The sequence below is a fragment of the Tripterygium wilfordii genome, chromosome 1 (assembly GCF_013401445.1).
Source record: "Tripterygium wilfordii isolate XIE 37 chromosome 1, ASM1340144v1, whole genome shotgun sequence".
In the NCBI taxonomy this organism is placed as follows: domain Eukaryota; kingdom Viridiplantae; phylum Streptophyta; class Magnoliopsida; order Celastrales; family Celastraceae; genus Tripterygium; species Tripterygium wilfordii.
The window spans coordinates 1,560,837-1,586,971 of NC_052232.1; the positions used below are offsets into that span (position 1 = coordinate 1,560,837).

Below are 26,135 nucleotides of genomic sequence, written 5' to 3' on the forward strand. Positions count from 1 at the left end.
ATACTTATCAAATTTCATGTGTACTCGATCGTGTAAATTTTTATTTTGGTTCTAAACTCGAAGTAATTAATTTTAGGGAAAGTACCCCACTTTCCTCGCCAAAACCCTTGATATCTTTAAAAAAAATTTAATTTTTTCATTGTCAATAGGTCATGAATTCAAATAGAACAGACCAATACTATACATATTATAAATTTCATGCGGTTGAAGCTCAAAGCGAGTGACATCTTTATCGGTCTTATGTAAGTACAAACATCTAATATTGTCCCGTCTATATGATAAATTGTTTTGAAAATATATCTTAAAGTTGTTAGTATTGCAAGTCTTTCGTGATATGGGGTTGGTTATATGAGTTTGTAAGAAAATCAAGAGAATTCATTACGTATATTAGCTTTCGATATTCATTTCTACTAGTCTAATATCCACGCTTCGCACGCATTTTATTTTATAATTAATTGTAACAATTCTGAAATTCGAAATCTAGAATATGATTCCTTCTTTGATTTTTTACTTTGTAAATGTCAATCTAATTTTGACAAAGAGAAGCATGCAATGCCCGGTAAAATAACAAAATTAGGAACTCCTAAATATTTATATGATGATTATTGTAGATTCTTAAAAATTAATAGATACTAAATTTAAATATACCTCAAAATTATTTACCAAACGCACCGTATAGGAAGGAGATCCGCCGATTTTGAGAAAGTGTAGTGTGAGTTTTGGTTTTCCGACTAAGAGAGCGAAGAATGTCCGGACCGGAATGCTGTTCAAACGCACCAACACTGAACCCAAGCAGTGGATCAGGTCACGTCGAGAAGCTTGGAGGCCTAAACACCTATCTCACTGGTCCTGCTGACTCCAACCGCGCTGTTATTCTTATCTCCGATCTTTTTGGTAAAAGCCTTTCCATTTTTCGTTCTTTATCTTTGTCTCTGTGATTCTCTTTTCTTCAAGATTGATTACTCACTTGGGTTTATCGGCAGTTTGTAAAATGCTTCCTTTTCCTTCAATTACAGACAGACATCCCTAAGAGTATCTTTGTTTAACTGGAAATTTTATGAAATATTGCTGATAATTTGGCGATGGAATCAGATCAATCATGTTTCTTCAATGTTTGTTTTGGGGTGTGTTTGGTATTCCTGACTTTGTATGTAACAATTATCAAGATTTCTTTCTAATTTTTTCCCCTTTCATCTTTTACTATAGGATATGAAGCTCCAAAGTTAAGGTATGGTGATTCTCTTTCCGATTTTCTTCAGTCAATTGGTGGTTTTTGTTATTTTGGTACAATGATTTGCTTTACATGTTTTTTTTTTCGCGTACCCAACAGCCTACCTTGTTTCAATCCGGTGTGGTGGTTTGGCCTAACATTTTATTTTGGAACTGTAGCTGAGAAGTTGTGGTTTTTTTTTTTTCCTTTAAAAAAATTTGGTTACTAATTTACTACCGTTAAATCTCTAATTGATGACAGGTGATTAGGAATTTATGATTGTGGAAGTTCCACAAAAGTATTCTGATTTGCTTATCCTTGTTACTTTATCTGTTCATGTGTTCCTTATTGAGATATTCTGATATTCACTTTGTTACCCCAGTAATACAGATTTCTTAACTGTTTTGGTCTTAGTTCCCTCCAAATTTATTGTCTTTAATTTTTATGAAGATTTAGATTTCTGCACACACTTTAGATCGAATTGGGTCCTTCATTGATCTTCAAGTTGGTAAATATGGGTCAGCTTTTAGGCTTTTCTGAACCGCATCTGACTATTATGGACTAATAAAGCACTATTCTTCTGCATAATTAGATATGTTGTGCTGAGATCTAGCGGTAGCACTCGTTGCTGTTCATTTACTTCAGCCTTAAATTATATATGAACTATTTGTATTTGCCTTTGGAAAAGAGTTAAAAGGATCAGAAAGAATATGAAGCCCTAAGTGTTGCATTTTGAAACGGTCGTTGTGTCAAAAAGATAGAGTTAGTGGTGAGTCATTACACAGACTGCTTGTAAAACCACTACCTATTTATGATAAACTATTGGGGTGTCCAACATTACAGTAGTACATATAGTATGGAGGGGAAGTCGATTTTGATTTCTCAAGCTTGTGTTGTATATTTTATTTCTTTCTTCCTTCATTTGATTTGCTGTGAGTTATCCTGTGATGTAAATGATGTTAATACATTTATCATGAAGCATTATTTTCAGGATGCCGACTGCTGAGTTGCAGATTTGCATTCCTCTAGAATTTTGTTATTTTGGTTCAGAGAAACTTTAATATGGTTTGCTATGATAACTTAGTTGTGATATATAGTTTGCTAATATCCTGTTCACTATACTTTTTTTGTTTTTGTTTTCTGCTGCAAAAGGAAGCTTGCGGACAAGATTGCAGCAGCTGGATTCTATGTGGTGGTTCCAGACTTCTTTTATGGGGATCCCTACGTGGCTGACATCCCTGAGAGGCCCATACAAGTTTGGGTAAAAGACCATGGACCGGTTCGTTCTCGACTTGTGATACACAACTGAAACTGTTTATATATTTGATTTTACTGGAAGCATTTATGTGTTCGGATTTGGTTTAGAGGGCTTGTGTTTGTATTACTTGCCATATATAGAGCCATGATTTATATATTGTCACGTACAGTTACTTTTCATACATTGATGCCCGCTCATGCCACTTTTATTACAGGACAAAGGGGTAGAAGATACAAAGCTAGTAGTTGAAGCTTTAAAGAGTAAGGGTGTGTCTGCCATTGGGGCAGCAGGCTTTTGTTGGGGAGGTGAGATGTACCTTTTACTGTTATTTCTACTTTTGTTCTAGACTTCTAGTAGCTCCAATACATAATTTTTGGGTGTTTACATCTATCTGAGCTCCCAGCGTGGAATTGTGATGAATCAGGACTGGATATATCTTGATGATTTTATTCCCCAACATTTAATAGCTCCATTATCATTACACATGCTTGTTTTGGATAATTTTTGCACAACACAAATTAGTTTCAGCCAGTCACATTTCCAATTTATGTATCTTTACTTGCACCCATTTAGCCATGCTGAGTTGGCTAATGCGATTTTATTTGGTTTCTTTCAGCCAAGGTAGTCGTTGAATTGGCGAAGCCTCAGTTTATCCAAGCTGCATTGATGTTACATCCTTCAATGGTTACTGTAGATGATATCAAGGGTATGAACTATATACCATTCCAAACTATATTACGTTCAGTGGCACACTTGTTTCTTCATCATCACAGGCTTTATGGCAAAAAATGTTGGAGTAGGCTACATGCACCTATATGAGAATTAGTGAAAATTTATTACATTAATTATCCTTCGCTATACAAGCAGCTCACTGGTTTGCACTTTTTTTTATGCTTCCATCTCATCCTAATATTCAAAGAAGCACCAACTTCATTGTGTTTCTTTTTTCCTGTTTTTGTGTGGTGGGTTTAAGCCTTTAAGGGCTTTTTTTTTTGCGAAGTATATCGGTACTTTTTTTTTGACCTGTAGAGGCTTTTCCTAAATGCCTTGTTGTTCTAATATGATTGTTTCAAATTATGATTTTACAGTTTTACATGGTCTTTCAGTAAATATCTAAGTCGAAATTGTGTGTGCCACGATGTATTAATATGCACGGTTTTCTATTGGTCAAGGATGAGGAAGGTAACCATCCTCCTTTGTTCAGTTGGCTTGATTTGGATTAACTTTCAGGTGTTGAGGTTCCCATTGCTATACTTGGAGCTGAGCATGACAAGTTCTCTCCACCGGCTCTCTTGAAACAATTTGAAGAGGTTTTAGCTGCCAAAAATGAGGTAGGGAACGTTCGCAATCCCCCCCCCCCCTTTTTTCTAATTATAGTGCTTTGATGTGCAAGTTATTTCTGGGTTATCAGTAATTACTAATTAGGTAAAGCTGAAACATGATGATAATGGCGATCATCATTATCATCGTCCCAAATTGTTTGGCGGCTGGTATGAATAAGAGAAAGCGCTATTATATGCTAGAACTATCATTCTTATTATCATTATGTAACTTCTCTTATGGATTCATAGAGGAGACTCTAAATTGTTTTAGGATAAGGGCTCGATGATGAGTTGCATTGTATAGTTGTTTGCCATAACTAGTAACCATATTTATTAATTATTCCAATATTAGGTTGGGGACAGAGATGATGATATTTGTTCTTATTACAGGTTGAGAGCTTTGTCAAGGTATTTCCCAACGTTTCACATGGCTGGACCGTGAGATACGATGTCAATGATCCAGTAGTTGTGAGTGCTGCAGAGGAGGCACATCAAAATATGCTGGACTGGGTCAGCACATATGTTAAATGAGGAACTAATGAGGCGATACCGCTCTTACATGGATTCCCTATGAGGTCTGGAACAGTCAGAAGAATTAATTCGTGTATGATGTGAGTTAAATGCTTAGGAAACACCTATCATTCTATTGTATTCAGTGTGTGCTTGATTCGACATATAGATAGAGCTGGGCTGTTCCCAGTATCCTTCTGTGTGCAATAATAATACTTGTGACAATAAGTCTGGTAGTAATATGTGCTCCTCCATGGTTGGTTTGGTTGTTTTGTCTGCATTTCTACAGGTTATCATATTTGACCCGACTAATATGTCGGACGGGTTTGCGCGTGCCTAGTGCAACTCGAGTGTGAACTTAGTGGGTTGTCTAAAAGATACGTTTGCTGAGTTGTTCTCGATTAACAAAGAAAGAGTTCCCAACAAATTGAGTAACTGTGTGTTTTGGACGTGTACATATTTGTAACTGTTGATAGATAGATGCCAGGTTATCTGTTGAAAGTTCTTCCCATGCAGAAAAGCATTGATTCCTGATAGTTGAAGATTGGAAGTGGCACATGAGGGCTGACTTGTTCATTGTTGTTTGTCTGTGTGGTGACTGTTTCATGGTCTCTAGACACCACTCGAATATGTTGGAAGAGTGACCCTACAAAAACAACAATCAAACACGTATGAGTTGTACGTGGACACAGGGGCGGAGCCACGTGGGGACCTGGCCCCCCCTTGGATTTTGGGAAAAAAATTAACAATTATATATATTTTTTGTACAAGATGAGGAGCAGATGAGGTTAGGGTCTTTGTAAGTACGTGATATCTTTCACTGTAATTTTGCTATATAATCAATGAGAAATTAGTTAATTTTTCAGTAACTAACCCTAAAAAAAAATTTGGGGGCGCTGCCCTCGAACCCCAATCAATCTTTTGGCCCCCCTCAAGAAAATTCCTAGCTCTTCCCCTGTGTGGACAATATTGGAGGATTACATTTGTAGGGTTCTAGCCTTCATTGGAATACACTCCACATCAACGGGACTCTTAATCGAAATTGTGTTAAATGACTATTTTGTAACATCATACGATATTGAAACATTAGATCATAACTCAGTAACAAAAAAAATTTCGACGACTGATTTGTACAAAAAACCCCGTCTGTCAATAATATATAATTAACCATTCTATAATCATGTACTATCGTTTATCGCCGTCCGCCCATAATGAGAAATTCTTGCCTATATTTCACCGTATTTAGGTGCCGATGCAATGTGTCACTTGCAAGAGATGCCCTAACATTCCCTTACTCGATCACTACAGTCGAGATTCGATTGCTATTGAGATAAGAGAGCCCTATATATGTGATCCTAATTAATCGTTATTTCATACGGAGATTCTATATGTGTTTATAGTCAATCGGTATCTCACATGTCGAGTAATTGGATTGGGGTTTAAATGGATTACAATATTTGGACGGTTGCATTGTATTTTTTTATTCTTCTAAACAATCTCAAATAAAAATAATCCCAATTCGTCCCTTCTTGTTCTCTTCCTCTCTGGAGTACAGCTTTGATTTCCCACTGTCTCTCTGTCAGAGATCCAAAAGTTCTTCCATAAATACGAAAGCGTGTTATCTGCTTTAGAAAACATCAAAAGATTTCATCTATTACTACAACGTAACAACAACAAAAGTAGAGATTATCGGCTCCTTAGATTCTCTCAAATTTAGTTATTTCCGCTCAATCTGGAAAACTATTATCGTCGATCTGATCTGTGAAACACCATTTTCCTGCTGCATTTAGAGACCATCGCCATTGTTGACCTTTCTAACCTTTCTTTATTCCGCCTCTCCTGTTTATTCCTTCCAATTGAAAGATATTTTTAACTTTGTGTCCATAGCTTCTTACTTTGGCCGCAAATTTGTAATCTTTGCCTACTTTGGGTTTTGGGTTAGAGTCTTTACGCTTAAGTTTATTAGGGTTGATTTGGCATTGGGTATTTGCGGCCCTTCTTGCTGAATCTGTTCTTCGTAGAGGCGAGTTGGTTTCTGGGTCCTTGTCGTTTCGGTTGATTTGGAGTTCTCTCGACTGGGTCTTCTTTGATCTTGTGATTCTGATTGGAGGGGCAAATCTTGCTTCCTCAATTTGATTTATTAATTTGAAGATTTTGATGCTTCATTGTCAAGATGCAGCATGATCAAAGAAGGAAGGTTAGTTCAATTGTTTCTGATCAATATACTAGTATGTCGATAATATCTAGGTCCAACTAATCTTGTGGTTTGAAGCAAGATCCAGTTAATTATTATGGTTGTGAGAGAATTTTAATATTAACTAGCATACATCATTCTGTAAAGCTTGCAATTAGTTATTTGAACTGCCCATTATATCTGTTGTTGTATGGAGGGTATAATTGCTTTTGGGTTGGGGGATAAGGAACACTGGAACAGTTTGTCACCTTCCATGTCTCACCTTCTCTGCCACATGCTTATGACCCCATTGCAAATATATGAAAGGACCCAGTAGAGGACTGGACTACTATTCTCATGTAAAATTTTCTTGACCGAGTGTCTCAGGTTCATTTATGTGTTGGTGTATGTATTTGCTTATAGGTTATGTGTTTTATGGTTATCAATGTGTGTATGTACTTAAACAGTTACACATATATGTGTTAATACACTGGCAGTTTGTTGACCTCAATTATAATCCAATTTTCCAGGAAGACAAAAATTTTAATGTACTGTTAGCATCGTAGGGTTGTAATTGTGTGTTTTAATTTATATACTTTGGCATGTGTGAATTTGCTTTGCCTATTTACACTATAACTTTACGTCGTCTACATGCAAAGATTCTTGTTCATGAACTTGGCATTAAAATCTTCTTTTGTAGTTGTGATTCTGTCGTGATATGGTGAGGTAGATGCTTTAGATCAAACATCTCCACCCTACTTCATGATTAACATTGACATTCAAAGTTAAGCTCTAGTTAAGTTAACATAGATAGTTTTCATCAAATGATGGATTAATGAAGTAATTATACCTTAGCAGCAAATATTGGTCTATCATTGTCGATACAGTGGCATTTGTTTTTTCATATGTCTATTGGAAAACACTGAGTTGCACACTAGGTGTTATATTACTCTCTCTCTTACACACACGCACACATACACACAAAAAATGTTAGCAACCAGTTGGTTGCATTTATGACTCTTAGTATGTAATGTTGATATGTTTTCATCAATATAATGATGCAGTCGTCGGTGGAAGTGGACTTCTTCACTGAATATGGTGAGGGTAGCAGGTACAGAATAGAGGAAGTAATTGGCAAAGGTAGCTATGGGGTTGTTTGCTCTGCGTATGACACGCATACTGGAGAAAAAGTTGCTATTAAGAAAATCAATGATATCTTTGAACATGTCTCTGATGCCACTCGCATCCTTCGCGAAATTAAACTTCTTAGACTCTTGCGCCATCCAGATATTGTGGAGATCAAGCACATCTTGTTGCCTCCTTCCAGGAGGGAATTTAAGGATATATATGTTGTTTTCGAACTTATGGAATCTGATTTACACCAGGTTATAAAAGCAAACGATGATTTAACCCCAGAACATTATCGGTTCTTTCTTTATCAGCTTCTTAGAGGCCTGAAGTGCATACATACAGGTGATAGTCGTTTCTGATCTTTGAATTTTTTTCATAGACTTGTCTTTGCAATATAAGGCTAAACCTCTTTTTTTTTTTTTTTTTTCCTAGTAGTTACGTTGCTTTCTTGCGACCTACATCTCACCAGTTCAAATTATAGAAACAGTCTCTCGGCATTGCAGGGGCAGGGCTGTGTGCATTTTGCGCTTCCCTGACCCCGCTTCCACAAAGGGAGCCTTGTCAAAGGTTGCAAGATAATTAGTTTACGCATGAAACTCGTGCACGTACTTACTAATTTGTCACAATTCGTCTCTGATTTTTTTTAAAATGTATTTTTTACAGCAAATGTCTTTCATCGAGATCTGAAGCCCAAAAACATCTTAGCAAATGCTGACTGCAAACTCAAAATTTGTGACTTTGGTCTTGCAAGAGTAGCTTTTAATGATACTCCTACTGCAATATTTTGGACAGTAAGTACTCAGTCAACTACGCTAACTGCTTTTAGTTAAAGTTTTTTATGTACTCTATGGAAAGTGTTGATGCTTTTGAAACTGATTTTTTTGCAATTCATGTTCTCATAGGATTATGTTGCTACGAGGTGGTATAGAGCTCCTGAATTATGTGGATCCTTTTTCTCTAAGGTGCACGAGTTTTTACCACTTATCATTTGCTTGAAAGTAGCATTTTCTTTTCTCTGGTACTGTGATTTTGTTCTATTTAAATGAATATGTACTTAGTACTTTATAAATAAACTATTTTTGCTGAGAATGATGAATCAGTTTTCTTGTTATGATAATACATTCCAACTATTGTGCCACAGCAGCCACCTTCTTAGTTAGTCATATGTTTTGACGTTGCTTCCACTTTTAATTATTATCTTATCTTGTATTTCAGTACACACCTGCCATAGATATATGGAGCATCGGGTGTATCTTCGCAGAACTTTTAACAGGGAAGCCTCTTTTTCCTGGCAAAAATGTTGTCCATCAGTTGGATCTGATGACTGAGCTGTTGGGAGCGCCTTCTTCTGAAGCCATAGCCAGGGTTTGTTTCCTGTGATTAACTTGCCTTACTGTCTTGCATTCCTTGGTTTACGCAGTTGTTATGTTTGCTGAATATCGGCATTGTTGAGCAGGTACGCAATGAGAAAGCTCGGAGATACTTAAGCAGTCTGTGGAAGAAGAAGCCCATTCCCTTCTCGCAGAAGTTCCCTCATGCTGATCCACTTGCACTTCGGCTGTTAGAAAAGATGCTGGCATTTGAACCCAAGGATCGGCCTACTGCTGAAGAGGTGAGTGTTCATGTCGTTTAGAAAAAGATGCTGGCTTTACACCTTCATAGTTGTTTTCTTCTTCTTATGAAGCATGTCTTGCTGCTATGTTTCAGGCTCTTGCAGACCCATATTTTAAGGGTTTGGCCAAAGTTGAGAGAGAACCTTCTGCTCAACCAGTCTCCAAATTGGAATTTGAATTTGAGAGACGAAGGATAGGGAAGGAAGATGTACGAGAGCTCATTTACAGAGAAATTCTTGAATACCATCCTAAAATGTTGAAAGAGTACTTAGAAGGATCAGAGCCAACAAGCTTCATGTATCCAAGGTATTACTAGATATTTAGATTTCAGTTTTTTTCTTTTTTTAAAATCTTTTTAAAATGTATGTACTGTTTCTTCATCACTTGTAAGGATCACACTGTATCCAAGGTATTTCTGTTTTATGCTTATTTCTTCAATGCAGTGCTGTTGACCATTTCAAGAAACAATTTGCTTACCTTGAGGAGCACTATGGAAATGCAGCTGTTACTCCCCCTGAGAGGCAACATGCATCATTGCCCAGGTATTCCTGGTCATAATTCATATCAATGTTGTTTTTTTTATTTTTTATTTTTTTTTGAAGATTTTACATAATCCTCATAAGCTGTTTAATCATGTTACTGTTCATTGACTCTTGTCATTCCGTCTCATGGGCACATAAATTTTTTTTTTTTTTCATGCAGGCCTTGCGTTTTATATTCAGATAACTCAGTACATAATTCAGCAGAGGTCATGAATGACCTTTCCAAGTGTTGCATCAAAGAAAAGGAGAAGCCGCGGATGGACAGGAGTTCTGGGATCCCTACGACCAGACTTCCTCTTCAAGTTCCTCAAAGTATCCAAGGTATTGAAGCTTTCCATGTATAGAGTTTGATTAAATCCCACATGCAATATTGTTTTTTGTCCATTGATCCTGTGTCCAAAATGTGTTAAACGGATTCTCTAATTGGGAAAACCACGTGGAGGCAAAGTGACGAGAATAGAATCGCAGGGTGGCAAAATGATGATGAGCACTATAAAGGGGATTGATAAATTTATCTTTATTCAATTGACACTAGGTTCCTGCATGCTCTTTTCTCAAACATCTCGTTCATTTTGAGTACTATTGTGTTTTGACACAAATTGCCCTTGCTCTCTGGGGTTCAGAGGGGTGGGAAACTGGGAATTTCGGGGAGTGGGGTGTATGGTATCAGATTTAAAGACTCTTGTTGACCCCTTAAAGTTGCAAGTGCGTATTTAATTTCCGTCTTTGTTTTAGCCATTGTTCAGGCCTTATTTTGTGACGTGAACGATAAATCAATTATCTTTCTTATGAATGACTTTTGGTGCAGCTGGTGCTCCAAGACCTGGGAAAGTGGTTAGTTCGGTTATGCGTTATAACAATTGTGGGGCAGCAGCAGCAGACGCTCTTGATCAGCGAAGGATGGTTAGAAATTCTGCTGTTTCAGCTCAATTTGCTGACTCAACATCTCCAAGAAGAAATCCCGACTGTAAAAACGATAAAGGAGAAGCTGAAGGGGTTGGAGGTTCTAATGGATTGCGGCCAAAGCCACAGTACATGGCTAGGAAAGTTGCCGCTGCTCAAGGTGGATCTGGAAGTCAATGGTAGTGATTCCACTGGTTTTTTCTTTGAACTCGAATGCTACATCCAAACTCTACGTATCCTCGAGTGGTTAAAATGTTGGAAGTTTGTTTGTATCCTCGAGCGGAGGAAATCTTGCGACAAGCTGTCGCTAATCACTAAGTGTAGGATGGGTTCTATGGTGCCAACAATTCATGACACTAGCTTTCTTGTGTTAATCAATAACCTTGGATCATAGTTACAAAGGTGATTACTTGTACTGCTAAGTTATTCATTGATTGTTTTCAAGATCAAGACTTGGTATCTCTTACTTCTCCGACTGTAACAGTAGGACTTGACTGCTATGTATCTGATCATATAATCTAAGCCAATGTTCTCTATTGCTAGTCTACTTATTTTCTTCGCTTTCTAGAAGATAATTGTAATATGTATGCATTTACAGGCAATCAATTCTTAGTTGATGTGCTTCAATGTATAATTTACCTTTCCAATTTAGGATAGTTGTAAAGCAAATGTCAACTATTACCCTTTTTTTTTCTATCACCAATCTCGAGTGTCAATCCAGCTCGTTCCATGATAAGTAAGACTAAGCTAAAACCCATATAGGATGAACGAGGCCAAAGTTCTGGGTTCCGCGGTTACGTTTTTGACCCAATGTTGTATCTCATTCTCTTATCCCCATTGGCAACATGCAAAGACAGGTAATGAGAGAAAAAAGAAGAGGCAAAGGGCCAAGGGGAAGACTGAGGTCGGTCACAGCTGCTGGACAGTCATTCAAATACCATATTTACCGTTGAGATCAATCAATTAGTCAGTAAATGCAACAGACTAGCACTTGGAAACCCTACCCCAAAACAACAATACAGGGTTGAACAGGAGAAGCTGTCACAATATGATTGGTTACCACCAACAAGATATATGATATCCAGAAGTTTAGGATTAAAAACAAAAACCACGAAGACCTTCAGACCATCAACCATCACTCTGAACACCATACTAACGTCTTAACTGGGAAGCTGTTATTAACTATCAAACTGTTTTGTACAGTCAAAACAGAGTTTCTTAGCCCCAAAAACATGTTTTCTTTTCTTGTCCTCATGAGGGGCCTATCTGTTATTTCTGCAATCAACGAAACCTTTGCTTCACCCGCCTTCCGTTCACATCACAGCCATCTAAGAATGAATCTTTTCCAGATCCAACAATAGCAGAATGCTCGCCAACCCTGGCCACATACTGCAGCAGTTCACTTAGGACTGACGGGCAGCTGTCTTTTAGGTGCCTGAATCCATCCGTTTGCATCACAGCTGAAAAACAATACACCACCTTTTTGTCATTCTTTTTTTTTGTAAACACAAAAGGAAACAAATAACCGCACACTCATTCGATCACCATAAAAGTCCAAAAGCAAAAAAAAAAAAAAAAACTCCTTTACAGAGAAGCAAGAAGAAAGGAACACGTGCACGAACACCACTTGGAACAGACGTCAACAAGTTAACGAGATTATCAATGAGAGGCATATCGTTCATCAAAAAAACTTAATAAGCCCAAGGTAAAACAATTTTGAACCAAAGGGCTTCTTCCAAGCTCACATCAGGCAGGAGAAAATTTTCAGTAGCAAGAACTTGAACGAAAACTTCTACAACCACAACAGAAACGTAAGGTAATATGAACCAAAATTACCTTTTAAGTTTTCAGGCATTGAAATATATTTAAGGCAAACGGCTTTCAGTTGAAAACACTGGTGCTGTTCTGCCAAGGCTAAAGTTGTCGCAACAGTATTTATGATGACATCTTCACAAAGTTTAGCCTCACATATCAATCGGAGTCTCTCAAGTGCATAACGATCTGCTGCTGCAAGCAGATGCTGAGCAATCAATGTACAAGCCCCTTTAGAGTTCTGACCAACAAGCTCTTCCATATCAGGTATGACATCCCAGTAGATAAAATGAAGTAAAGCCTGCAAACAGCCAATCCATCAGGGGGAAAAAGAGATTAATGCTATGCATGAAACCTTCCAATAGTCACAGTAAGACAAACAAATAGCACATCCTGCATTTCAAATACTAAATGAAATTTTTTATATAAACAGCATCACCGATGTTCAATTATAACACTATGCTTGATAAAAAATTGATGAAACACGAGAACATGGCAACATAGAATGGTAGCATGGTCATGCATCCCTTCAGTTGACCTGCTAACAAAGTCAATTTAATTTGCTTACTCTCTCAGCTCCAATTTCAACAAAGGCAAAAGGAGCCAAGATAACATCCAAAAGATATCAACCTCTGATACTAACACGAGTAGTGTACTAAAATTGGCAATTTCATACAATCATTAGCACTCCTGCCAAAAGGAAGGGACATAGTTAGACTTGTTTACCCAAAGGCAATCGTATCAATGTATCTATATAACAGGCGCAGTGCTGCACACAACCAACAAACTTTGTCAAAAGATACTTGAAGATGTAGAAACCCGAAATTCTTGATAAGTATATCAATTAAAATGAATTTGAGATAACTGATAGCTTAAATGATGTATAATGCTACCAAATTATCAGAAATAGATCAAAAGTGTATGAAATAGGGGCAGTCAGGAAGATAAGCAAGAAGATAGTGAACCTTCGCTGGAGTGAATAAGAAGTGTACAGGAGCAGCGCCTTGGGAGAAGATTCCAGACGTAAATTTATTCATAAAGCATCCTGTATTGCATCACAATCACTCACCACCAAGGCCAACCAACCAAAAAGCTAATTCTTCCTAAGGTGCTCAATTCACATCATGTACAACAATTCCTTAACTGGTAAAGCTTTCCAGGGCTTACCGAATATTAACCTTAAGCTAAGCTGAGCAAAAAATAAGCAAGAGAGTGATTTATATTTGCAAACCCACGTATGCAAAGTCACAAACATAAGGGAAAATAGAGAGAACCTTAAAAACTGGGGCTTCCATGTCTTCAATTTCTATGCACTCAGTATCGTTATCCTTCATTGGACCTAAGAGTTGCGCCTTAAACACAGGGGAACGTGCTGCAAGAACCAACTTGTGAGCAGAAAAAATTTCTCCATTAACCTCAAATTTCACGTCTGTTCCCTTTCCGCTTTCTAAAAGCTGTCCAAAATGCTGACCCATGTCAGAAGGTGGAACTGTAATACTGTAAGTCTTAGGTCCCTCTGTTTGCGACCTAACGACACCAACACGACAGCGTATCAAGAGGCAATCATCTTTAAGATAGTCTGAAGTCTCTAACATACTTCTTTTGAAAAAGCGTTTGAAACCCCTGCACCATTCAATAGTTGTATCCATTATAATTCAATGGTCATTCACAATAACTCATGTTTCAAAACTATAACATACAAACCAAAATTGAGATGGCAGATTGTGTGCACTGCAACTACAAAATAAAGGGAAATATTCAGTCAGCATATAAACTTGAGTGTCAGATAAATCGACATAAAAGATACCAAAGAAGAACACACGAGAGTACCCACATACACTAGAAGACAGTTGTAGTATGTAAATGCAGCCCTTCGGAGAAAGGAAGGAAACAAATCAGGATCATTAAACCCAAAAAATCAATCAGCTAAAATAATGATGGATAACAAACAGTAACAAAACCGAACAGAACACTGTCAACTGTCAACATCCAGCCAAATAGAGACACAAGAAGGTGAAGTTCACATCAAATGGCAAAAGGATTGGAAAGATGAGTCATAATCCCCAAGAAGGCGAACATGAAGAAACATGTGGTAACTGTTAAATAACAACCACCAACAGCAATAAACCACTAGGCACTAGCACATACAACTGTTACGTGATTGCTAGGATCCTTACCAATGTCGATGTCCAAATGACTGGTGGGCAGGGGGAAGCATCCCTGGGGAAACCCAAAAATTTCCAAATGCCTTGCTAAGCTAGCTAGGTGTATTGCAAACTACATAAGAGCTAGTAATAAATCTTTGCTTGAAGAACAGGAGTATAACAACTGAGTCACTCTACAGAAGTCCAGAACCAGAAACATATCCCCTGTGGTAGAGAAAGGTCTAAACTTTCCTATGCATTTGAATAGCAAATGGTTTTAAAATTACCTTAAGCACTATTAAAAAAACATGAATGAATAGCATGGTATAACACGAGGAGGCTACAAAAGATGTATCTCTCTACATGAGAAGAAAAACTAGGACACGGCTCATGGCCAAATGATAGACACAAAAAACATGTGATAACATTTAAAATCCAAGTCTGGCAAAACTTCAAAAATTAATTCCCCACCCCCCAATGTGCTCCAAAATTTTTCTAAAATTCTTGATCATAACAAAAAGGTTGAGCATCACCTCACACTACGTAGATACAACAGTTTTAGCAAAACGATCACCGGATCAAGCAGATGTTGCCTTGGACACATTCTAGAACCCATAAAATCTCCCCCTTTTTGAATGTGAGAGATTTACAAGGCACCATGAGGGTGCAACCTAAGGATTCTACGATTTGGAGCTGATTTTTCTTTCAACTTGAACATGAAAATGTAGTTGACAGTTAAATCAATTGTTGAAAGAAGAAAAGAGCTAAAAAATGAGAGACAATGATGAAGCAGTCACTGAATAGACCTATGCAAAGGTAAAGCAGCCCTGAGTCAACAATGCAAAAATGAGCTACAGACATGTTAGAAAATAGAAACCCTATGCAAATGGTCTAGAGAGAATAGCAGTCTACATCCTGTTCAGGGGGGAAATGTAAAAGTCTAGGACTACAGAAGAATGAAAGGGTGACTAAAAATAACCCTTGTTTCAAAACCTTAAGAAAACAATCTTCAATATATTAGAATTCAATGCTAGGAGTTGGGACAGAAATAACACAATGAAGAATCAGATACAATAGGTAAATAGAAGTAAAACATTCTCCCAGCATTTTTCATAATCTCCCAAAAGGTTTTTTTGGTCCGTGAGAAACCTAGACAAACACACCTACTTCTGGCTCTCAAATCCAACCTGTGGTGGATACTCAAATCTCCTAACAACGATGATGAAGTCAAGTGACAAGAGGGCATGTCTTGAATGAACTATAAAATAGACACTGAAAAGGCCCACACATGACTTAGGTGAATGACCAACCAAATCCTAATCAGACCAATAACCTTTGAATGCCAACCAATTGCCTTTGTAAAAATGTGGAAAACCCAGAGGACATGATTTTCGAATCTTTGGATCACACTTCAGTTTGATTGAGAAAAAAAAAAGGTAAGGATAATTAAAACACCCCCAACAAAGGATACGATAACAAAAGAGCAAACTCTATGTTCAATATGATAGACTTGACATTATAAATTACCCCGAAGTTAACATAAGAAACCACCCTGTATCCTTCTGGTTTGAAAACACAAACTAGCCTAGAATGATCCATTAAAAATCCAAAAATCAATAATTCAAACAAAAGTAATTGCAACTCTAAATAGCTCGTAATATATGTGATACATGTTTGGTTATGGAGGAAAAATTCACGCTTCTAATACAGTGTCGCAAATTACACTCAACATACGAACACCAAACAAAGAGGACTCACCACATGCTTCCTCTGTATTTAAGCGAGTAAGGCCCGCTCTCAAGCGTCCTTCCAAAATGACTATGCACCTTGTGTGTGTTCTTTCCGCTCTGGTCCACGAGTGTAAGCTCAAAGAGCGCCCTCACGTCTGTTCCATCGCTGGCTAGGGCAATGAACAGAGATGCGTACGAGGCATTATCCTCGGGGCTCTTACCGTCCGGGTAAAAGTAGATCGCCCACTCATAACCGCCAACGACGAAGGTCTCGGACTGGACGTACTTCCCAATCCCCATACCCTTATTGAGCGAATACCCAGTGATTCTGAACTCATGGTTCCCATTGATGGTCTCCGTACGAGACGTTGATGACGAGATTGTTAGGTCCTTGCAAGCTTCAACTGTGCCCATCGAACAGCGAATTTCGGAGGGCAAGATCTAATTTTACTAATCTGGGTATCGTTAGCGGTGCTAAATGGGAAATGGGTTCGATCGAGAATCAAGATTCAATAATTGGGTACAATTAGGGTTTTGGGGCTGATGAAACCGACGAGAACTCGCGCTTAAAATTCAGGTTCTGTATTGGTTTCAATGGTGTTCCCCTGGCTACGGAGGAGGAGCAAGGCGGGTAATTGATGGTTACGGTGGTTTACGCCGGGAGGGTCTCCCGGTGATGGAAGGAAACGAAGTGATGGTGAATGGTTGGAAATCGTTAAAGGGTTGGAGAAGAGCTGTATATTATAGCAAATTGTGAAATGTTGGAAAATGTCATAAAAACCCCTATCTTTATTAAGTAAAAGGAAACAAATGGGGGTCAATTGTGACAATGTACACGGCATTACTAGTTATAACTTATATGTGAAGTTGGATTTTTGTCCCTCTCCAACATCAAATATCACAAAGGACAATTTGTACTGAGCGCGCGGCTATTTTTGGATAGGATTTATTAGTAAAATAATTTTGGCATCTTTTTGAGTTAAAAAACAGCTATTATTTTCATCAATATTTTCATTGAATAAGCACTAAATATTTCATTATTTTCATAAAAAATCCTCCCATGTTGTTTCTAGGGGATTGCAATTCATACCCGATCTATTTCGAATTGACGAAATCCACTCCAATCCGCGTGGATTTTTCCCAATCCAATTCGATAATAAGATGGGATGGGGACGGGGCAAAGAAGCCCAACTCACATGCGAGGCAAGACCCAGGGGTCTGCCTCCCAACTCACCCTACAATTCATCTCGCACCTTGTCCCACAACTAGGCCTAGTTAATGATATTCCTAAATGTATATATATACATAAATTTCAAAACTTCTTTTATAATATGAATAAATATTTATGTGTACAAGCATATATTAATTTGGTATTATTATTAAGATCAAAGTAACAATGTTGATTTGTTGGATTAAGTATGTTGATGTTGATTAATTAAATTAAAAATATTTATTTGTTGGATTATTTTGGATTATACAAATTTATTTCATTATTTGTATATTAATGTTGATGTTGAGTCCGGTCTAGATCAGTTCGGGTAGGGTCGGATTGGTACGGACATTTAATCGAAGTGCGTACCTACGAGTTTTAGCGGGACAAGGATGGGTGTAAATGCTACCCCAACATGTGCAGATAGGGCATACCCTTGGAGGTGCGGGGCGAGGATGGGGCAGCCATCATCCTCCCTTGCCCCGTTGCCATCCTTTCACTTTTTTCGCAGACTCTGTACCTCTCTCTCCCTTTCTCGCTCCCACGCTCACTACACTGCTGCTAAGCCCTCATATCATTATCCATACCCAAAAACCCACCATCATCTCTGATTTTATCTCCAACTCCAAAATGGGTGACACCCACAAATTCCTTCAATTCCTGCAATCGACAAAGTACCCAAACCCGACTTGCTCCGCGCACTTGAGTCCTCCATTGTCTCATCATTCCGGACCAACCCGATTTGCGCCAACAAAAACTCATCGTTGTCATTTTCGGACCTAGTGGGGTTGGTAAGGATGCGGTCATCAAGAAACTCAGTGAAGTCCATGAGAATATCCATTTTGTGATGATTGCCACTAGCAGCAGAATGCGACCAAGTGAAGTCGACGGAAGGATGTTACGCAACCAATTGTAACTCAAGCAAACAACACTTTGTCGGATTAGAGACCGACGGTCTCCAAAGTGAAATGAAGCAACCGAGCCAACAAGAGATGGCTCGGTTGGTAATCAACTGAGTTAGACATATGTGTGTTCAATGTTCGATTCCAATGATAATCAAATTTCTCAATGGTATTTTTTTAAAAAAAATCTAAATAGTAAATTCTTCTATAATAATCCACTGGTGTAGACTAATTTAACCCTTTCTCTTGATGGGCCCAATAAGCCATGACACAAAAAACCAGCCATCCCATTAGACTAAGCCCAAACAATTAAAATGTCATGAGGCTCGTAACAAAGGGAGTACCATTATTTCGTGACCAACGAGGAGTTTTTGTCGATGGTGGAGCGGGACATGTCATATCAGGCAATTGTGTCGAGGGTGGATATTCAGGGGCGGAAACTTTACGGCGGATTGTGGGGAATTCGGCTGTGTTCGTATTTGTGGTGCCGGACAGTGAGCTGAAGATGGTGGAGAGGTTGATTGAGGGAAAGACGGAGAGCAAGGAGGAATTGCTTGTGAGGATTACCACAGCGAGAGAGGAGTTGAAGCATGTCAGGAATTTTGACTATGTTGTAGTGAGTGAATGCAGACGGGAAGCTTGATAATGCTGTGAAGTTGGTGGAGAGTATTATTTGATTCTTTGGGATGCTGTGATGTTACAAATATGGTTGCATATGAATTTACCTGATGGTTGTATGCGTTGTTTTGAATGAATGTAAAGTTTCCTAGGTCTTGTCATTGAGTTCACTAAGTGGAGGATGTTTTGATGAGTATATCTGGAAACAGGAAACATGAGAAGCAGGTAGGGATATAACAAATAGAGTGAAGTCCTTCAAATTTTGGTTGATTTCATACTTTGTTGCCATACATATATATCAAGTATCAACATATAGAATGCTTTTTCCCTTGTAGTTTCAAATAAAGAAGAGAAATTATGGACTTCACTCTATTTGTTATATCCCTACCTGCATGGGGCTTGTTTTGTTTCTTCTTTTAACTTAAAAAAATCATAGATAAAAATGGATGATTCGGGTCTCATTTTTTTCTGAAAAGAATTTTTGAGAAACTTGTATACCAAGTTTGGATAAAGCATTCTCTGTAGGTGTGTGTATTTCCTAATGGCTACTGTTTGATTGAAGTTAGGGGATCCAGGCGTAGGTTAAATGAAAGACCTACTTGTGATGATATATTGCCTGGTTCATTCTGGGCAGATATTCCTAAGGATGACTTGTGGCTAGGGGTGAAAGGCCAACCAAGATCGGATATAGCTGGTTTTCCGCGAAATCTATTTCAGTAGAGCGTATGATGTCGATGGCCCGAGGTAGAGCACTCAATGGGCTAGGGTGGCCCCATTTCGCCTTACCAACCCCAGGGAAACTCCGAATACAGGCCTAGATCGTTTGTACAGACAGACTTTTTTGGTGCTAAGATCAAAAGTCGAGAGGGAAACAGCCCAGATCGTACGCTAAGGTCCCTAAGCAATCACTTAGTGGAAAAGGAAGTGATCGAGCGATGACAACCAGGAGGTGGGCTAGACTGATGCAAACCAGCATCCAAGGCCCAGCCCGCACCCACATACGCATGGGCCGACTGTAACCAAAGCCTAGGACCGAACCCAATTCTCAGGGTTGGCCCGAAAACCTTGGCTGATGGGTTAAGGCAAGCCTTGCGCATATATGGCGCAAAGCTCGCTCCCACTCTTCCGATGTGGGACAAGGGAAAGCTCCAGATCACTGCATCATAGACTTTCCAGGAAGACTGCTTGTGATGAAGAAGTAAGTTTCATTCTGTATGTGGGAAGTGGATGTGGACGGTTCATTTTTTTTCCTTGGCCATCATTTCCCTTCATTTTCTTGGGGACGTATTTTCTTTCCTTGCAAGTGATGATTAGAGGTCACTTCTGGATTAAGACCTACAAATTACAGAATCTTTCCCTTTCATGTATCCTTTTCTTGCAACCTTTCACACACAAAGAGGACTTAGTAAGGACCTAGAATAAGACTACTTTTTAAGGGTGTGGATAAGTGAAATGACAAATGAGATTCATTGTATTGGGTCTCACATGTTTCAAATCAATGGTGAAAACATAAATCCTTATTTTAGGTCCTTCTTATGAGAAAATTCATGTATGTATACATACCTAAAAAAAAATGTACTTCACTACTTTCTAACACCAATCTTACGGATTCTAATTTTTTTTTGTCCTAACTATCACGAGGGGTCCACGATTTCGTATGCATCATGCTCGTCCATCTTAACATTTGAGATAGAACACTGAAAGTCTTAGCATTTTTGCTTTTTATTTTACCTCAATTTGATATGAAGAAGAAAGTGGATGGGGGGCTTGTAAATTCCCTACTTGAGATTGTAGGAAAGAATTGGAGCAACAACAATTCCCAAATAAACAGAAACGCCAACAATTCAAAGACCAAGACCACACTCAACAACATTCCTAGCTGGATTACATGTCGTAATACAGAAGAAAAACAAGACACACGTCTCCGTGTTTCTTCATCTGGTTATGGTCATGGAGGTGAATTATCTTTCCTTTTTTAATGGATTGGCAGACAACAAAGCAGAATTATAATAATAATAATAATAATAATAATAATAATAATAATAATAATATTATTATGTAGTTGTGGTCAGGTCATGCCCACCTGTACGGGGTGTACTCAGAGATTTGTATGAAGAATATTCCAGCAATAATTGACAATTTGACGGTGTGAATGTGATCAAAAACTAAAGAGTTTGTGTGTAATTGAAGGTACAATTTTAGGGAGTTTTGAGTTCCCCACTTGAACCTTTAACTTGACACAAATACTCTTCCTAAACCCATCCCTGCAAGCCAAAACCAACAACAATTTCAGCAACTACACAAAAATGATGTGTTTTTGGATGCTTTTTTATTTTTTTTAAAAAAATTGAGAATAATTTAGTAGGCATGCTCTTTGAACAGTCTACTAAACTCAAACTAGGGTGGGTTAGGCACATGTAAACATGTCCGACAGGTTAATTGGGCTGAGACCTAATCACTTGACTGCGCTAGGCATGCGCAAATCCACCCGATGGGGACAACTCACTAAACCCAAACTTGAGTCGAGCTAGACATGCGCAAAATTCACTAAACCCAAACTTGGGCCTAGCTAGGCACGCGCAAAATTTCTTGACAGGTTAATTGAGTTGAGACCAAGCGCAAACCACTTGGAAATAATGGTGTCTGCTTAAAATCGAACTCTTGATCTTGACCGGGCTAGGCATGCGCAAACCAGCCCGACAATGACAACCCATTAAACCCAAACGCAGGTTGGGATAGGCACGCTCAAACCCGCTTGACAGGTTAGTTGGACCAAAACCTAACGCAAACCACTTGAAAATAGTGGCACTAATTTAGAATCGAACTCCCGCTCAAACCCGCTTGACAGGTTAGTTGGACCAAAACCTAGCGCAAACCACTTGAAAATAGTGGCACTAATTTAGAATCGAACTCCCGACCTCGGGCAAGATTCTTTACGCCCTAGGTCCAAAGAGATAACCAACTACGCTATTGCCAAGTGGTTATCATAAACATACATAAGAGAAATGAAAGGGTGATCATAATCATAAACATACATAATAATAAGCCTTTCAATTATAAAAGCTAGTCAATGGTAGTGTTTTATAAACAAGAACCTATGACATTCAAGCATGCATAACAATTCACGTTAGAGGTCCGCCATTTGAGGTACTAATTTATAACTTATCAAACACCAACCTCCTTAGTTGGCAATTGATTTCTTGTTGTTCCAATAGTAAGTCAACGATTCCAACAGATGATGCATTTTCTTGGGCAAGACCAAAGGATATTGAAACCTCAACATGGTAATTGCTTGTTCATGGAAGTAAGTACTAAGAAGAAGTAAAAGAAGACATGACCAAAATAGCATGGCAAAGCCAAAAGAGCCTCACTTTTAGCAAAGCAAAAGTGGCTTTTGGGTAATCCTTGGGAGCTTCATAGATAGAAAAAACCCACTTTCCTTTAAGACAACAGGAGATAGCTTTTGCCCAAAATTAAAGGAGGGACTAGGAAGTGACAACAAAGCTCACCATGTAACTTTCAAGGAAAAATGACTGAAAGAGAAGCAACCTGACGTTACTCTTTCCTCATGAGTTCCCACAAACAAGATAAACGTGCTCCCCAAGCTCATTCTCCTCTTCTGTTAGTGTTTATAACCACCACTTCTTCTCCATTCTTTCTTCACAACATAAAACTAAAAAAATTTCAAGGCACTACTAGTCTCTCTCTCTCTAAATCTTCCAATTTCTTCAAATCCTTCAACAAGCTTTTAAACAACAAGAGCTTTCAAAGTCCATCTTTGCCATCAACCAAGCTCTTCAACCCAATTGTTCTGATTGGGTGTAGCAGCCAAGTTTCTTTCAACATGGATGTCAGGAAATCTGTTGAAAGCGATGGAAGCGTTCATTTGCAGATTATAGAGAATTCAAGGCTCAGTGAAACTTACGGTTCAAGTAACACCATTTTTGAACTAGAGAACAGGGCAATTGAGAAGAGAGATAGCAGCACTGCAGATTCTGTTGCTCCGACTACACCAACAACAATCCGTGCGCCAGAGAAGAAACTAACGCTCTTCGCTCTGCGCCTTGCTGTTCTTGAAAAAGCAGCCACTGGTCTGGGAACCCTTGGTTTTATTTGGGCCACAGTTGTTCTTCTAGGTGGCTTTGCCATCACTTTAGATAAAACAGACTTCTGGTTTATCACCACTATTCTGTTAATTGAAGGGACTCGAATATTCAGTCGGAGCCATGAGCTTGAATGGCAACATGAAGCAACTTGGTCTATCACTGGTGCTGGAATGAACAGTTTCCGAGCATTAAGGGATAGTTCACACAACTTCTTTGGATATCTGAAAGAAATTTTCAACCCATTATTCACTGTCACAAAGAAAGGTCGACAGAGTAGAGAAGTGACAATGACTACTGCTCAAGCAAGTCCAGGAAACTGGGATCAGAGGAAGACGCCCACTCGAGCATGGACAAATTCAGATGTTCCCCTCCTGCCATATGGCCGATGGGTTTTCCTTTCAAGAAATATTAGCCAAATTCTATATTGGCTTCAAATTTTGTCCGCAACAGCCTGTGTTGTGCTTTCATTGATGAAGCTTATCAAACATAACTATGGCGAGGTATCCAAAGGAGATACTGACAAGAGGAATCGGAAATCCGCCCTGACCATTTTTTATTCCTTGGCTTTAGCAGAAGCTTTGCTATTTCTGATGGAGAAAGCTTACTGGGAGTGGAAGGTCAGATTCTGTAAGTTGTTAGAAGATGTGAACAGTGAATGTGGCTTGGGGCCTTCTGGCATGGTTTCCATGAGAAGGTTCTTTTATGATGCTTATTCAAGGTGTGTAAATGGAAGCATTTTTGATGGCTTGAAAATGGACATGGTAGCTTTTGGTATGGATCTCTTGGCTTCAAATTCTACCGATGAGCAGCTCATTGGAGCCAGAATTCTTCGCCAATTATCCGCAAGTGAACAGTTTTCTGATGACACCCTTCAGAAGATCGGAATAAATATATCATTGATTGAAAGATTGGTTGAGATGTTGAGTTGGAAAAATCCTCAAGAAGAAGAGATCAGGCAGTCAGCAGCAGAAATATTGTCAAAACTAGCTGGCAAAAAGCAGAACTCCTTACGGGTTGCTGGGATACCAGGAGCAATGGAGTCAATCTCATCTTTGCTGGAAACAAACAGAATCTCTATTGCTGCGACTGACGAAATTGGTGAAAAGAGAATCATATTTGATCATAGACATTATGGGTTTTGGACATTTAATCAGTTGGGTCTGCTTATTTTGAAGAAGCTTGCTCATGACCATGACAACTGTGGAAAGATTGGTAATACCAGAGGCCTCTTACCAAAAATCATAGATTTTACACATGCTGAAGAGAGGCTGCTGAAGGATGAAAATGTTGCTCCCTCACAGATTATGACAGTAAAACGATCTCTGCAACTAGTGAAGATGCTGGCAAGCACAACAGGCACCACAGGGGAACATCTTCGAAGAGAGATTTCAGAGATAGTTTTCACAATAAGCAACATAAGAGACATCCTAAAAAATGGAGAAAAGCACCCAATGTTACAAAAACTGGCCATAGAAATTTTAACCAGTCTGGCACAAGAAGAGGATGCAACAGAGAGAATTGGGGGCACAGGTGGAGTTCTTAAGGAATTGTTCAACATTTTTTTCAACCACCAAATGCCAGAGAGTCAGTATCATGTAAGAATCGCAGCAGGCGAAGCACTGGCAATGCTGGCCTTAGAAAGCAGAAATAATTGTCATCAAATTTTGAAATTACAGGTACTTGAAAGGCTTGTAGGAGCATTAGAGGTTCCACTCCTCCGTATCAACACTGCAAGAATTTTAAGAAACTTGTGCACCTACAGCGGTTCTGATCGCTTCAATCAGCTAAAGGGTGTCGCAGCGGCTGCACCCACAGTAAGTTCTTCTCTTAACTGAAATTATCCTTTTCTGGTTAGAGCATATATATATCTGAAGAAGCATTTTAAACTTAAAAACATTATCTTTTTTTTTCGTCAAACCATAATAATGTTCAAAATCTCATCCTAGCCTTTTCACTTCTGGCAGATTCTTAAGGCAATTATGTTGGGAGAAAACAAACTGCAAGAAGTCATGGTAGGACTAGCGGCACATGTTTTGAAATACGTGACTTCTGAAGAATCAACCATCATGTTTGAGGAAGCTGGAATTAAAGAAGCTGATTTGGCGAACAAATTAGTCGAGATCCTAAGAAAGTATGAAAAACCAGCTATTAAAGTTCCACGAATAAGGAGGTTTGCCATTGAGCTGGCAATTTGGATGATGCTAAACAACAGAGAAGATGTACGTATTTTCAAGGATAGGGGAATGGAGGAGGAGCTAGAGGGCGTCCTGGAGACCACAGCTGAGATCGAAAGCTTCAACATCTTCTCTGGCACTGTTGGACTAAGCCGACACAGCACAACGATTCACTCACTTGTTGAAACTGCGTTGGAGTTGCTGAGGGATGGGGAAAATCAAGCAGCGTGGCACTGATTTTCCAAAACCAGTAGTTGTTTTACACCAATATTGTTCTGATAAAATACTTGTAAATACACATGGATGAAAGTCATATGACATTCTTTTTCAATAAGTTATGAAATACACATATATCCAAACAATGGATGTAGCAAAAATGCGACTGTTTCGTTGGATGTGTAGCCACAGGAGGGAGATAGAATAAGAAATGAGATTATTAGATCTAATGTAGGAGTAGCATGAATTGAAGATGAGTTGCGAGAAAACTGTTTAAGATGGTATGGGCATGTACAACGTAGAGATAACGGTGCGACAGTAAGGAGAATTGAGAGAATTTGTATAGGAGAGTATAGACATCGAAAAAGAAGACTTAAAAAACATGGCTCGAAGTATTAAGAAAATATATGGATTCAATAGGAGTTAATGAAAGTATGACCCTTCATAGAAATGAGTGGCATAAACGAATACACGCAATGAATTCTCGTTGATTTTTTCAAAGACTCATGCAGTCGAAGTTTTGGGATGAAGGCTTAGATGATGATGATGATAAGATTCATT

The 26,135-nt window shown here is 38.6% G+C and overlaps 4 protein-coding genes and 1 pseudogene across 5 annotated transcripts; 4 read left to right on the forward strand and 1 right to left on the reverse strand.

The window, feature by feature from the left end:
• The first annotated feature begins 671 nt into the window (after positions 1-671).
• On the forward strand, positions 672-4,727 carry LOC120000243 (endo-1,3;1,4-beta-D-glucanase-like). Its single transcript, XM_038848214.1, has 7 exons — positions 672-894; positions 1,207-1,228; positions 2,363-2,489; positions 2,683-2,773; positions 3,085-3,174; positions 3,699-3,799; positions 4,181-4,727. The coding sequence occupies exons 1-7, from the start codon at positions 747-749 to the stop codon at positions 4,319-4,321; spliced, it is 720 nt and encodes a 239-aa protein (XP_038704142.1). The 5' UTR covers positions 672-746; the 3' UTR covers positions 4,322-4,727.
• Positions 4,728-5,818: 1,091 nt separating this feature from the next.
• On the forward strand, positions 5,819-11,283 carry LOC120001315 (mitogen-activated protein kinase 15-like). Its single transcript, XM_038849573.1, has 10 exons — positions 5,819-6,497; positions 7,538-7,946; positions 8,268-8,395; positions 8,507-8,566; positions 8,820-8,969; positions 9,061-9,216; positions 9,312-9,523; positions 9,661-9,759; positions 9,920-10,080; positions 10,568-11,283. The coding sequence occupies exons 1-10, from the start codon at positions 6,474-6,476 to the stop codon at positions 10,843-10,845; spliced, it is 1,677 nt and encodes a 558-aa protein (XP_038705501.1). The 5' UTR covers positions 5,819-6,473; the 3' UTR covers positions 10,846-11,283.
• Positions 11,284-11,591: 308 nt separating this feature from the next.
• Positions 11,592-17,070, reverse strand: LOC119998897 (BTB/POZ and MATH domain-containing protein 2-like). Of its 2 annotated transcripts, XM_038846374.1 has the most exons (5): positions 16,377-17,070; positions 14,179-14,211; positions 13,749-14,097; positions 12,499-12,775; positions 11,592-12,122 (listed from the first exon to the last, which is right to left on the reverse strand). In XM_038846374.1, the coding sequence occupies exons 1-5, from the start codon at positions 16,760-16,762 to the stop codon at positions 11,944-11,946; spliced, it is 1,224 nt and encodes a 407-aa protein (XP_038702302.1). In that variant the 5' UTR covers positions 16,763-17,070; the 3' UTR covers positions 11,592-11,943. The 2 variants fall into 2 exon arrangements, with proteins under 2 accessions (XP_038702302.1, XP_038702310.1); XM_038846382.1 differs by lacking the exon at positions 14,179-14,211 and having other exon boundaries at positions 16,377-17,069.
• An 890-nt stretch (positions 17,071-17,960) lies between these two features.
• On the forward strand, positions 17,961-19,997 carry LOC120002399 (annotated as a pseudogene).
• A 2,479-nt stretch (positions 19,998-22,476) lies between these two features.
• LOC120001667 lies at positions 22,477-25,735 on the forward strand. Its single transcript, XM_038850090.1, has 2 exons — positions 22,477-24,998; positions 25,149-25,735. The coding sequence occupies exons 1-2, from the start codon at positions 22,647-22,649 to the stop codon at positions 25,593-25,595; spliced, it is 2,799 nt and encodes a 932-aa protein (XP_038706018.1). The 5' UTR covers positions 22,477-22,646; the 3' UTR covers positions 25,596-25,735.
• The last annotated feature ends 400 nt before the right edge of the window (positions 25,736-26,135 follow it).

Excerpts from the sequence above, each read along its gene's own strand:
- LOC120001667 (XM_038850090.1), top strand. The coding sequence starts at position 22,647 with ATGAGTTCCCACAAACAAGATAAACGTGCTCCCCAAGCTCATTCTCCT. Across the intron at positions 24,999-25,148 it reads TCGCAGCGGCTGCACCCACA|ATTCTTAAGGCAATTATGTT; the intron begins GTAAGTTCTTCT and ends CACTTCTGGCAG.
- LOC120001315 (XM_038849573.1), top strand. The coding sequence starts at position 6,474 with ATGCAGCATGATCAAAGAAGGAAG. Across the intron at positions 9,524-9,660 it reads ACAAGCTTCATGTATCCAAG|TGCTGTTGACCATTTCAAGA; the intron begins GTATTACTAGAT and ends TCTTCAATGCAG. Across the intron at positions 9,760-9,919 it reads CAACATGCATCATTGCCCAG|GCCTTGCGTTTTATATTCAG; the intron begins GTATTCCTGGTC and ends TTTTTCATGCAG.
- LOC120000243 (XM_038848214.1), top strand. The coding sequence starts at position 747 with ATGTCCGGACCGGAATGCTGTTCAAACGCACCAACACTGAACCCAAGC. Across the intron at positions 1,229-2,362 it reads TATGAAGCTCCAAAGTTAAG|GAAGCTTGCGGACAAGATTG; the intron begins GTATGGTGATTC and ends CTGCTGCAAAAG. Across the intron at positions 3,175-3,698 it reads TACTGTAGATGATATCAAGG|GTGTTGAGGTTCCCATTGCT; the intron begins GTATGAACTATA and ends ATTAACTTTCAG.
- LOC119998897 (XM_038846374.1), bottom strand. The coding sequence starts at position 16,762 with ATGGGCACAGTTGAAGCTTGCAAGGACCTAACAATCTCGTCATCAACG. Across the intron at positions 14,098-14,178 it reads AATCTGCCATCTCAATTTTG|GGGTTTCAAACGCTTTTTCA; the intron begins GTTTGTATGTTA and ends TGAATGGTGCAG. Across the intron at positions 12,776-13,748 it reads TGGAAGCCCCAGTTTTTAAG|GCTTTACTTCATTTTATCTA; the intron begins GTTCTCTCTATT and ends GGCTGTTTGCAG.